The 13,584-nt window shown below is 34.6% G+C and overlaps 1 protein-coding gene across 1 annotated transcript; it reads right to left on the reverse strand.

The window, feature by feature from the left end:
- Nucleotides 1-413: 413 nt before the first annotated feature.
- Nucleotides 414-2,093, reverse strand: LOC129737821 (uncharacterized). The gene has a single exon (XM_055728982.1). It carries the CDS (start codon nucleotides 2,091-2,093, stop codon nucleotides 414-416), a length of 1,680 nt encoding a protein of 559 aa, XP_055584957.1.
- Nucleotides 2,094-13,584: the final 11,491 nt, after the last annotated feature.

Here is a 13,584-nt window from a genome sequence, read left to right on the forward strand (position 1 = left end):
TGTCAAATTTTGACTTATTTTTTTCAATCCGTAAATTGAGCATTTATGAATAAAAATTTGTTGGTTTATTTATCTATTTTAAATGATAGTTTTATTCGCATAACAATCAAATCCCAGTTATAACCAATTGCAGTGTTTTATAAGATTTTTTTTTTCTTTTGGGGGTTCTCGTTGATGTTGTTCGGTGATGTTTAGAAGAAAAGATTTGCTTAATTTTTACGTTTCGGTTTACTGTTTATTTCAACCATCTTCAGAAACTATTTTATAATGTAAAATGAGGAGAAAAAAAAACATTTTTTATGATAACTATAGCCTAATTAATAAAACGTTAAAGTACAAAAGTAAGAACACTCACAAAAAAGCTATTTTTCCGCCTGCTAAGGTCGTCGCTTAAATTGGAAAGGAAGTCAAGTCTATTGCTGCTGCTGCTGCTGGTTGTCGTCGGGACGTCGGTTTATTAGAGTTTTTGGATTCTCTCGTACTCTCTCCTCTCTGAGTTTGGTCCATAGTCCGTTGTAGGCATTGGAAACTCCCTTCGTATCAATCTGGAGATTAACCGCTTGGTTCCCTCTCAGTTTGATGTGTAGTTTTTCCGCAATCAACCTATGTGACTTGTGGCTGATCCTCTCCAGAATTTGGGTTTTCGTAAAATCGAACGTGTGGTCAGCGTCGTCTTCCAGTGCGTGTTGCGCTAGGCCAGTTTGTTTGTTTTTCACCCGTATGCTGTTTTCATGCTGTTTGGTCCTTTTTTCCAAGGTTTGCGATGTTTGGCCGATATATTCTTTACCGCAGCTACATGGTACTGAATATACGACGTTGGTTTGCATCATTTTAGGGATCGGGTCTTTCAATTTCGTGAAAACTGTTGACTTTATTTTGTCACATGGTTTGAAGGCGGCGATCACATCATGTTTGCGAAGGATTTTGGCCACCCTTTCGCTCAGTCCGGGTATGTACGGGATCGATGCCATTCTTGAAAATGCAGATTCGGGGAGGATCTGGTTTTGTAGTGTATTGTACATTGCATGTGTCCTTTTCTCGAAGATATTATGTAGTATGTCTTGCGGATAATTGTTTTTGCCGAGGATGTTTTTCACTGCATCGATACTTGTCCTCCTGGTTTCTGGATCAGATAATTTTAGAGCGCGGTCCACAAGAGCGAACATTGTATTTTGTTTGTGCGTAAACGGGCTCTCCGAGTTGAAGTCCAAGTATCGTCCGTCCGGTTGTTTTGTGAACCACGTTTTGATAATTTTATCATGTTGTCTCGATAAAGTCATGTCCAGGAAGCGAATGGTTTGTTGTTCCTCCTTCTCGAGCGTGAATTTGAGGGTTTTATGCGCGTTGTTAAATTCCTCCAAGATCACATCTACATCATTTTCCCTGGCGACTACGAAACAATCATCGACGTAGCGTTTGTAAACAATCAGTGGAATATTTTTTTGTTTCAAACGTTCGATGCATCCTTGTTCTAATTTTTCCATGCAGATCGAAGCGATGCATCCCGATATAGATGATCCCATGGGTACACCGTGTATCTGTTTGTAGTAGTTATTGTTGTATTTGAAAAAGGAGGATTTGAGAACAACGCTTAGGGCTTGTTGCAGGGAGGCAAGGGAGAGTGTTGTGTACTTGCGCAGCCTGTGCCATTGGTCCTCTATGAAGTCATACGCGTTTTCTGCTGGAACATTGGTGTATAGCGATACGACATCAAGAGAGAACATCACGCAGCCTTCGGGGATTCGGACCTTCGAGATGTCTTCGGCAAAAACGAAACTGTTTTTTACATGATATTCCGTTTTACCTACGATGTTGTTCAGGATGTCCGTGAGATATCGCGCCACGCTATAGGTAGCCGAACCTATTGTGGAGACCACTGGCCGAAGTGGACGATCGGGTTTGTGAATCTTCGGCAAGCCGTAGATTCTTGGCGGGTGGCAGTGGAAAGTTTGTAGTTTGGTTTTCTTGAAGTAGTCGATGTGTTGGTCTTGGTGCCATTTTTCCACAATTGTGTTGAGCTGTTTTAGTATTTTGGAAGTTGGATCACAATTCATTTGTTGGTATGTGGTGGCGTCCGAGACCAGCAGTGACATTTTTTGGCGGTATTCCTGTGCTGATAGTATGACCGTTTTATTACCCTTGTCCGCCCGAGTGATGTAAATGTCTTCGTGGGTTTTCAGGAAAGCGCGACTGCTAACGATATCTCTTTTTATCCACTCTGTTTCTTTCGATCTTGGTTGACGTTGGTAGTTGAGGTGATTGGAAATAGCCGTTGCTACGTCTGCTCGTATGTCTTCTGCTTCTGGTTTTTTTGCTATCGCGCTTTCAACATCAGCAACAAATTTAACGTATGGAATGTTGTGTTTGTTCTGTATGTTGAAGTTTGGTCCCAGGAGAAGAACTCTTTTGAGAAAGTCGGGGAATTCTGTGTTGGTCGTGTTTTCTATCCAGTTTGGCTGTTAGTTGATTTCGTTTATTTTCTTGTTCTTCAGGTTTTCAATTTTACGGATCCCTGTATTAATCCCTGTATGCAATGTTCGCTCTTGTGGACCGCGCTCTAAAATTATCTGATCCAGAAACCAGGAGGACAAGTATCGATGCAGTGAAAAACATCCTCGGCAAAAACAATTATCCGCAAGACATACTACATAATATCTTCGAGAAAAGGACACATGCAATGTACAATACACTACAAAACCAGATCCTCCCCGAATCTGCATTTTCAAGAATGGCATCGATCCCGTACATACCCGGACTGAGCGAAAGGGTGGCCAAAATCCTTCGCAAACATGATGTGATCGCCGCCTTCAAACCATGTGACAAAATAAAGTCAACAGTTTTCACGAAATTGAAAGACCCGATCCCTAAAATGATGCAAACCAACGTCGTATATTCAGTACCATGTAGCTGCGGTAAAGAATATATCGGCCAAACATCGCAAACCTTGGAAAAAAGGACCAAACAGCATGAAAACAGCATACGGGTGAAAAACAAACAAACTGGCCTAGCGCAACACGCACTGGAAGACGACGCTGACCACACGTTCGATTTTACGAAAACCCAAATTCTGGAGAGGATCAGCCACAAGTCACATAGGTTGATTGCGGAAAAACTACACATCAAACTGAGAGGGAACCAAGCGGTTAATCTCCAGATTGATACGAAGGGAGTTTCCAATGCCTACAACGGACTATGGACCAAACTCAGAGAGGAGAGAGTACGAGAGAATCCAAAAACTCTAATAAACCGACGTCCCGACGACAACCAGCAGCAGCAGCAGCAATAGACTTGACTTCCTTTCCAATTTAAGCGACGACCTTAGCAGGCGGAAAAATAGCTTTTTTGTGAGTGTTCTTACTTTTGTACTTTAACGTTTTATTAATTAGGCTATAGTTATCATAAAAAATGTTTTTTTTTCTCCTCATTTTACATTATAAAATAGTTTCTGAAGATGGTTGAAATAAACAGTAAACCGAAACGTAAAAATTAAGCAAATCTTTTCTTCTAAACATCACCGAACAACATCAACGAGAACCCCCAAAAGATAAAACCAGCGGTGATCTAAACGGTCGTAAATAAAAAAAAAAAAAAAGTTTTATAAGATTGTATCTTAAATTGCAATGATAAATAAAAAACAACAAACAAACAAATGAACCTCAATGGATTTTAACGGATGTTCAAAACCAAAAAAAAATGAAGGCTTATTTGTAGAATTTGAAGAGAAAATAATAGTTTCAAACCCTCGTATAGTTTTTTTTATATTAATTTACATCTTGTAGTATGCATTTTTATTATTTAAAATTTTCAATGCTTCATTTTAATATTTCAACAGAACACATCGAAAGTCTATTTTTTATCCGGGAATAGGTGTTAGGAAAGAATTGAACCAATGTTTAAAATGATAAATTTTATCAGGTCACAATGGTAAATTGCAAAAATTTCAAGCCGTTATGAAAATGTATTGATTCAGAAGAATGAAAATCGCTTCCGTTTGCCGATAAAACAACGAAAATCTGTGGCGTTGTGAAAAATGATAATAAAACTGAGTTAACGTTAGGATGCAATGTATCTTAGCGATCACCATTATTTGTACTAAGGATAAAATGAATTGCGGCTCTTTGAAACTTGGACATTTCCTTAATTTGCAATTTTTGGCTCTTCTATTTTGAAAGGTTGCCGATCGCTGATCTAGGAAAAGTATTTCAGATGACATGGGCTATCTAGACTAGCCCAGGTTTTCAACGTAGAGTTTTTAAAAAAAGTTGGTGTGGTCCAGCTGCCAGAATATTGAGGTAAAATATCCGTATTTGGCCCCGATTGATTCACATTCCTCGAAATTTTTTAAAGAGATTTCGCAGTTTATCATTTTTGCGAAGTTTTTTGAGACAATTACATCAAAATAAAAAATCAAATACGACATGAACGGGAGTTATAAATACTGAAAGGTTTGAGCCGTGTCAAATAAACGAATTATAAAAAAAACGACTTGAACGTGGTTGATGTGAAAGTGGTATTGTAACGTTGAATTGAAATATCTTATTTTGAACTTTTCTCATCGATTAGATTTTTCCAAATATTGGAAAAATTACTTCGATTTTCTCGGTTTTTTTTGGAGAATTTCCTGACTTGAATGCTAACTGGACAAATTCTGGAATGCTAAGCCTAACGGCAGACTCAGACTATGGTTTTGTGCATCATGATGTGTTGTCATTTATAAATCATTGTTTAAATTATTCCTTTTGAGTTTTTATAGACCATAACTTTATAATAAAATACTCTAGGAGACTTGCGATTGCGACACATAAGGTTATTTTCACTACCAAACAAACATCTCCATATTGTGGAGTTTGGCTGCATAAAGTAAGAAATTGAAAAATTCCTTGGATGGTATTTTAAAATTTTGCCCTTTTGAATTTTTCAGCTGAGAATATGAGCTTCTGGCAAGAGCCATCTCGAACGCCCGGGACGTTGCGCAGTGGTTTGACACGCCAAATAGATGTTAGAATGTAAACCTTGCTAAAACATTTTTTTAATGCGACTCACATCTTATATTTTAAGGAATAATTGGAAAGAAAACGATATTTTCCTGAACTTCCAACTTCTGTTTCCAAGAAAAAAATTAGAACAAAAATCCAAAAAATTGAATCTGAGTATATGGTTCCCAAACAATAAAAAACGATTCCAAAACTCAATTAATTATGTATTTTATATACTAAAGTCATAAATTGCCATCGATCTACACTCAGAGGAAATCTATTATATAAAATTCTCTTGTAACGGTGTTTGTAGTACTACTCCTCCGAAACGACCCAAACGATTCGAATGAAATTATTTTTAGAATATTCTGTAGCCATGCGAATCGGTTTATATCGAATAAAAACAACACAAAGTCGCATCAATTGTCCGTAATAATTAAATTTGTAGTTTTTTGAATGAAATAAAAGTCATGGCTTCCATTTTTTCGAGATTTTTTTTTTCCTTTGGGCGGTTTGTTTTTCGTCTCCAAGGTCGAGGCGTCGCGAGTAAAGGTCGCGAAAGGATAGTAACCATAGCATAGCATACTGATCAGTGAGAATATTTTGGCGCGTATTTCTCAACCAAGCATATTTTCAATGCAAGTGGTGGCGATATGAAGCCTTGATGTGTTTTTTTTTTGTTCTTGATTCCTAGCTCATTTGTACAGCACATGGTTAAAAATGACGCCTAGATGTGATTCAGGTTGACATTTTGCTGATCGAATAAAACATATAATATTTGTTTTGCCAAAATCTGAAATTTTTATAGATTTTCTTTTCTTCGAGGGGTTTGTTTTTCGTCTCCATGGGCGAGGCGTCGCTAGCAAACGTCGTTGCAAGAAAATAGTAACCAAAGCATACTGTTCATTGATCGCTGGAAAAATTTAAAAATTAGGCGCCTATTTCTCAACCAAATACCTACCTATATTTCTTATGCACGTGGGGGCGATATGCAACCTAGATGTGTTTTTTGACGCCTTGATGTGACACGGATTGATATTTTATCGATCGAATTAAAACCATATAAACGATTTAAAATATTAAACCATTTTTAATTCGTGTTAATTTAAGTAGTAAATTGTTGTCCAATAAATATGAATTTGGTAAAGATAAATATGAAATAATGTTATGACACTTTGCGGACGATTGAAAATAAGAAATTGAGAAGCTTTACATTCAATTTCGTATAATCCAATACGCCTAGAACGCTAGACACATTAACTGAACAAGAGTTTATTCTATTCTATTTTGTTTATTTTTAGAGGATTTTAACCAACTTGGTCATTCGTCCTCTCAACAAGAGTCTGTTCTTTGAAATAGATTAGATAGGATTGAAGTTTTAAAAGGCCGAATGAACTATTTGATTTTTTGCGAACGTAAATTGAAGTTATCAATAAAATAATCTAATTTTTAATAACAAAAAGTGAGGATATGCATTTTTAGGAAGAATTTTCAATTAAGAAAGTAGACTAGAGCAAGTGCAAACTATCAACTTTTACAAAAAATGTATACATTATTTCTTCATCTAAAAATTGTTGGGCCCAAAAAAAAATTTGATTAAATAAACTTAACTTTTTTATTAAAATCATTCACCAAAAAAACTGCTTACACGTTTACTGTTTGTTTACACAAAATTCAAGTACAAACTTAACATGAAAAGTGTGTTTTTCTTTTACATTTTGGCTATTTAGAAGAGACTTTTGATTCACTTTATTGTTGAACTTTTTTTTTGTGATTGATATTCCAGGGCCAGCAGATTTTTATGATGAACTTTTAATATGACCTTAAAGTGTTCAAAATAATATTAATTCCTGTATTTTCTTAGGTGGAATAAGTGAAAACGAGCCATTTAGCTATGAAACATCTACAATTGAAGAATTTTATCTCCAAAATGGCCAGAAAGGCCAAAATTATTATAAAGGTCTTTGTAAATCAAGGTCTTTTGGTTGAACAGCATTCAGTTCAATTGAAGTACCAAGCATTAATGTATTCCGGAGAAAAACTTAGGATCCACAAATGAAAGTTGATAAAACAGACAAACAAGAACAAGTATTAAATTCATTTTAAAGCTTTTTCTCTGATGCATCTGAAAAAGACCTATGTGTTTCCACTTGCCCTAATAAATGGGACAAATGTATACTTCGATATTACTTTTTGTCAACATAACTAATTTTTTTTTTTGAAAAAAATACTTTTTTCAGAGAATACGAAAGTTGAACTGTGGTGATTAGGATTTGACCGGTGTTTCATTTTTGAAAATTATTATTTATTGATATGATAATTTCCAGGAAACAAAATGAACTCATGAAACCATCGAAGCCTGAACGGATTATTTCTTTTCGATCTATTAAATTTAAAAAAAATCTGCTTTTCAATTAAATGTTATCAAATCTTAAAAATATAACATAATCCTTGATGAAATCGCAGATCACCACCAACAATGTTCAGGAAATTTTGAAATCAGAACTACTTCAATAAATATCTTTAAAATAATGGTTGAATATATCTAAACATATGTTTTCCTCTTTTCAAAACCAATCGTTTCTTTGATTCATTGGGTTAAAGTTCAAAGGAATTAATTTTCATGTTTTGCTTGAACAAAAAAAAAGGAATTTGCAATACACAAAATCGCCATTTAATGCCATGACAAGTGCTGTTTGGGAACCCTTTAAGTTGAAATGTGTAAAGTCTATAACTTAAGTATCAGGCAAATCTTTTTGGAAATGATTTTGGTGAAAATATGGATTTTAATTCAAAATGCTTTGAAGATGGTGAATAAAAAACTGTTTGAAAATGGTTTGTAAAAAATCTTTTCTTATGTTTTTTAATTCTTCAGCTCTAAAAAAAATACACCATCCAAAGCTAATTGGGAGTTGAAAGCGCTGCGTTAAGCAAAATATTCGGCAAATACTCCAAAAATTGTCCCGACATTAAAAACAATATAACAAAACGGAATAAATCTACTGAATGGAATACAGCAAATGAAACATACATATTATCAACATACAGTTATTTATTGAACAAGTTACAAAAATTGGATTTTAAAAGACCCGTTGAGTTTAAATTCTTTGGTTTAATTTTGATAGAATTGAGCGGGACGATTTAAAGAAGGGAAATGTAAAGAAAACTAGGAAAAATAGAAAATGGACGCCAAGTTGAATATGGTAAGACGAAGTTTACCGGGTCTGCTAGTCTTATTATAAATTTCATAAGATACATCTTATGAACCACTTTTTTTGCGTCCAAACTAATTTTTCATAAGAGTCTTATGAAATTCTTTCAATTTTCATACGATGTTCTTATGAAAAATAGAAGAAACGGCATTGTGAAAAAATGATGAACACATTCATTCATAGCATCAGTTTTTTTCATCATCTAACAGTACGAAGCAATCTCCAGTTCATAGTTATTAAAGTTTTCCTTCATTGTTAAATGTTATTGTTATCTCCGGAATGGTAAGTTCGATTTGATGTTTTTGGTGTGAACGTTTTGGTGTGAAACTAAAATACATTATTTGTTTACTTTTCAGCAAGCTGATCGGCAAAAAACGAAAGGTTAGAGATTAGGATGCGGCAAAAAAAAACCTTGATGGAGCCGTCTGTTGATGCGCTGCTGATGGTGACAATGAAGGATTTAATTTTAAACGAATTTGGCAAACAATAAAGTGTATGTTTTCAGCATGAAATATCGAGAATTTTTCTTATTAGAAAGTGATTTAATGTTTCCATAAGAATCTCTTATGAAAAGCAACAACCTCTCATTGAAGTAGGCGTTCATCTTCAGAATTCATTCGCGTCATAAGACAATCTTATAAATTTCATCAATTTTTCTTATGGCGCCACTTCATAAGAGAATCTTATGGCATACATAATAGTATTTTTCTGAGTGTAACAGTTTTTAGATAAGAAAAACATCTTATGTCTTGTGAGTTGCTTAATTTCACTTAGTTTTTTTTTTTATTTCGAACCACTATGTTCTGTAGGAGACCACGTGGCATTTGCTCGACAGACTGCAACGCAAATGCTGTTCGCACGCATACCAATGTACCTTCGATCCATGGTTCCCAAAAACGATTTTTGCATTTTCAATGCTTGGATATGACTTTTAGTTAGTCGAATCACTTATGTTCTCCAACTTATTTTGAAGCTTAAGTTAATAGAAACGGTCTTATCATACAACTCAATCAGTATGAAAACATTTGTACGTAGTTTTAAATGAATTTTTAGGGAAAACATCAGCCCAAAAATACCTCTTTAATGAACATGTATTCTTTTCAGCTTCCAACACTGGTGGTGTATTTCGATTGAAGTTGCCAAGAAAAGGAACAAAATGAGTTTTAAATTTTTATTCAAAACCTAAATAAATATTCATTCTTTTGTTTTTCTAATATTTTTTGATTTTCTGCCGAGTTTAACTGTAGGCATGAGTATTTATTGCAAATTTTTCTAATGAATGTCCGCGTTTGAAATCGCATGTGAATTTAACAGTTGCACTAGAAAGGCGAGTTCATCTGATTTTCATACGCTGATTTCCAACATAATTGCCTCGGATGCTGATCGAAAAAAATTAACTACTTTAATAAAGTACAAACAATCAAAAAATTCGGTATGTACAGATTTTTAACAAATTATTCTCTTCGCAATGAAAATATAGTCAATTTTTTTTAGCTCAATTTGGACCTGAAAAACATGAAAAGGCATGTTGGCATGCCAAGAAAAGGACCATGCCAAAATAGGGCTCACTTACCCTACCTAATTGTTGCAAATTGTTACGATTTGTTATTGTCAATTGCATGAATTTTTAGACTATTGAGAGAATCTGATTTGACAGATAACAATTCAGCTCTCACTAGCACCATCACATTCTTTATATAAACTATCATGTGCTAAATGTTGCAACGGCTGATTTGAAAAACTGACACGGGTTGTCTATGTGTGCATCAGTGCGAAAATAAGCAGTTGTGGAATTTTGTATGTATGTATATATGTATGGATCTGTTTGACTGGCAGAGAGTTTTATACTCTATTTATATCACCACTACTTGTTTATATGTTGATTTTCGATTTTTCGTAGGGATGCTCCTTTTTTTTCATAATTTTCGATCATACTTTCTGTTTTTTAAATTTTCATGCGAGCTTTCTCTAGGAAACTGAGGATTTCCTTTAGTCTTGTTACTTCAAAATTTTGAATAATTTCGATCAGATTGGAATATCGATCCCAATCATAGTGATTCCTTATATGATTGAATTGAATGCATTTGAGGAGTGCATGCTCGGTGGTAAAATTCGTGTTGCATAGTTCGCACAATTTTGTGTCTCGAATTTTCATCACTCCTAAATAATAGGGTGAATAGTCATGGCCACTTAGTAAGCGATTCAAAGTGCGAATTTGAATGTTGCTTAGTTCGATATCCCAATACCATGGTTCGGTAGAGAAATTTGATTGTAGTTCATAAAATTTGATTCCTTTACTTTCATTGTGCACCATGTTCCTGTACCATAAATTCGTGGATTCGAGTGATTCTGATCTGTATCTCATGTATGCATCATCGAGTCTCAGTTTGTTCTCGAGTAATATTGGTCCGTCTAATCCTTGTTTCGCTAGAACGTCTGCATGTTCATTTCCCTCTATTCCGACATGTGATGGTATCCATTGTATTTTTACATTTTTTGTTGTAGCTAGTGAGCATATGTCGTGCGTGACTTGATCAAATTTTTTGTTTGTTATGTCTCTTTTTAAAATTTTACAGGCCGACTGGGAATCGGTGAAAATTACAACTTCAGTTCTTTCTTCGTTGTGTATTTGTTCTAAAGCTACTCTTATAGCTAAAAGCTCTGCAGTTGCAATGTTAACATTATTTACTAAGGAAATGCTTATCTTTGTATCGGAAGAAGCGTCATAAATTCCAATGCCACATTTGTTCGTACTTTTAGAAGCATCAGTGGACCATTGCTCACGGTGACTATAATGGTTATTTATCATTTCTTGGGCCAGTTTTTTCATAACGATTGGAGATGTTTCATTCTTTTTCATTGTTGAGCCTATCATTTGATCTTCTATCTCGACTCTTATTTCTATTTCTGGTTTTGTTGTATATCTTTTGTGTATATCGTTTGAAATTCTTGTACGTTTTTAATGTAAATTCTTTCTAGAAAAGTGTACTTTACTTCACTTTGAACGTTGTCCAAATCTAAAGAGTGTAGTTGTTGTGCAATTAGATCGTTACGATGGATATGCAAGGCAATACGTTTTTTTGCTAAATAGGTGCGTTTGAATGTCAGCGGTTCTTCTCCAGCTATTGCTGCTAGTGTGTTAATTGGTGTAGTTTTAGTACATCCTGTAGCAATTCTCAGACATTGTCTATTCGTTACTTCTAACATGTCACAATATTTCTTAGCTGTTCCTCCGTAGATTACTGCGCCGTAATTCAGATAATTCCCGTACAAAGCTTTATGGTACAGCATCATCACTCTTGGTGTGCCACCATATCTTATACCACTGATTATTTTTAGCATGTTTTGTCTGTCCAACACATTTTGTTTAAGCGTTTTAACATGTATACCGTATCTGAGTGCCTGATCAAGTGTTATACCTAAATATTTGTAGCTCCTCACAGTTTCTAGGATTTCTCCTCCCATTCTTAAGTGGAGTTGTTTATCACTTTCTTTAAATAGCATTGCCTTTGTTTTTGAGCTATTAAGACGTAATCCTAACTCCGTAGCTTTTGTCATAAATCGGTTTATTTCTGATGCATCTTTTTAATGGCTTTTTCTAAAGATTTTGCTTTGACAATTTTTAAAAAATCATCTGCAAACTGTAAAGTTGTTATATCTGGGTCGAGGTTTGTATTATGCAAAGAAGCTGTGTAAATATTGAATAAAACAGGTGACATTACATCGCCCTGTGGTACTCCAGTACAAATAGTTTGGCTGATAATTCCTTGATCGGTGTGAATGAGGGTTTTCCGGTTGTTTAAAAAGTTGTAGATCCATGTACATGTATCTTCGTTGAAACCATTTTGTATCATGATACTGTATAATTTATCAATGTCGAATGTGTTAAAAGCATTTGAAAAATCAAAGAAGACACCAATTGTGGTATAGTTGGCTCTTCGTGCTGCTTTGATTAGATTTGTTGCATATGTAATACAATGCTCAGTAGACATACCTTTGCGAAAACCAAAAGATAAATCTGGGATGACATTGTTCTTTTCACACGTTTGTTGGATGTCTACTAATACTGCTGCATTTAATATTTTTACAACGGTTGGTAAAAGCGCTATAGGTTCTCTGTGGCTATAGGTCGGCTGGAACTTATTTCGTTTGGTGGTTTGTTGGGCTTCAATATAGGGATAATTTTTATTTCCTTTAGGTGATCGTTATGACTGTTAAAGTCACCTCCTAGGGTGCCCTATTTTGGCATGGTCCTTTTCTTGGCATGCCAACATGTCTTTTTATGTTTTTCAGGTCCAAATTGAGCTTAAAAAATTTTGAATATATTTTCATTGCGAAGAGAATAATTTGTTTCAAATCTGTGCATACCGAATTTTTTGATTGTTTGTACTTTAATAAAGAAGTTAATTTTTTTTCGATCTGCATACGAGGAAATTATGTTAGAAATCACCGTATGAAAATCAGATGAACTCACCTTTCTAGTGCAACTGTTGAATTCACATGCGCTTTCAAACGCGGACATTCATTTGAAAAATTTGCAATAAATACTCATGCTTACAGTTAAACTCGGCAAAAAATCAAAAAAATACTAGAAAGACTAAAGAGTGAATATTTATTTAGGTTTTGAATAAAAATTTAAAACTCATTTTGTTCCTTTTCTTGGCATGTAACTTCAATCGAAATACACCACCAGTGTTGGAAGCTGGAAAAAATACATGTTCATTAAAGAGGTATTTTTGGGCTGAGGTTTTCCCTAAAACTTCATTTAAAACTACGCACAAATGTTTTCATACTAATTGGGTTGTATGATAAGACCGTTGCTATCAACTTAAGCTTCGAAATAAGTTGGAGAACATAAGTGATTCGACTAACTAAAAGTCATATCCAAGCATTTTAAATGCAAAAATCGCTATTTGGGAACCATGAATCGAAGGTACATTGGTATGCGTGCGAACAGCATTTGCATTGCAGTCTGCCGAGCAAAAGCCACGTGGTCTCCTACAAAACACAGTGGTTCGAAATATTGAAAAAACTAAGTTAAATTAAGCATCTCACAAGACTTAAGATGTTTTTCTTATCTAAAAATTATTAGATCGATGGCAATTTTTGACTTTAGTATATAAAATACATAATTAATTGAGTTTTGGAATCGTTTTCTATTGCTTGGGAACCATATACCTACTCAGATTTAATTTTTTGGAATTTTGTTCTAATTTTTTTCATGGAAACAGAAGTTGAAAGTTCAGGAAAATATCGTTTGCTTTCCAATTATTCCTTGAAATATTTTATGTGAGTCGAATTTAAAAAAAATGTTTTAGCAAGGTTTACATTCTAACATCTATTTGGCGTGTCAAACCACTGCGCAACACCCCGGGCATTCGAGATGGCTTTTGCCA

This window comes from Uranotaenia lowii, chromosome 1 (genome assembly GCF_029784155.1).
Source record: "Uranotaenia lowii strain MFRU-FL chromosome 1, ASM2978415v1, whole genome shotgun sequence".
Classification (NCBI taxonomy): Eukaryota; Metazoa; Arthropoda; class Insecta; order Diptera; family Culicidae; genus Uranotaenia; species Uranotaenia lowii.

Bases quoted from the DNA above. Each gene is read 5' to 3' on its own strand.
- LOC129737821 (XM_055728982.1), bottom strand. From the start codon at position 2,093: ATGTCACTGCTGGTCTCGGACGCCACCACATACCAACAAATGAATTGT.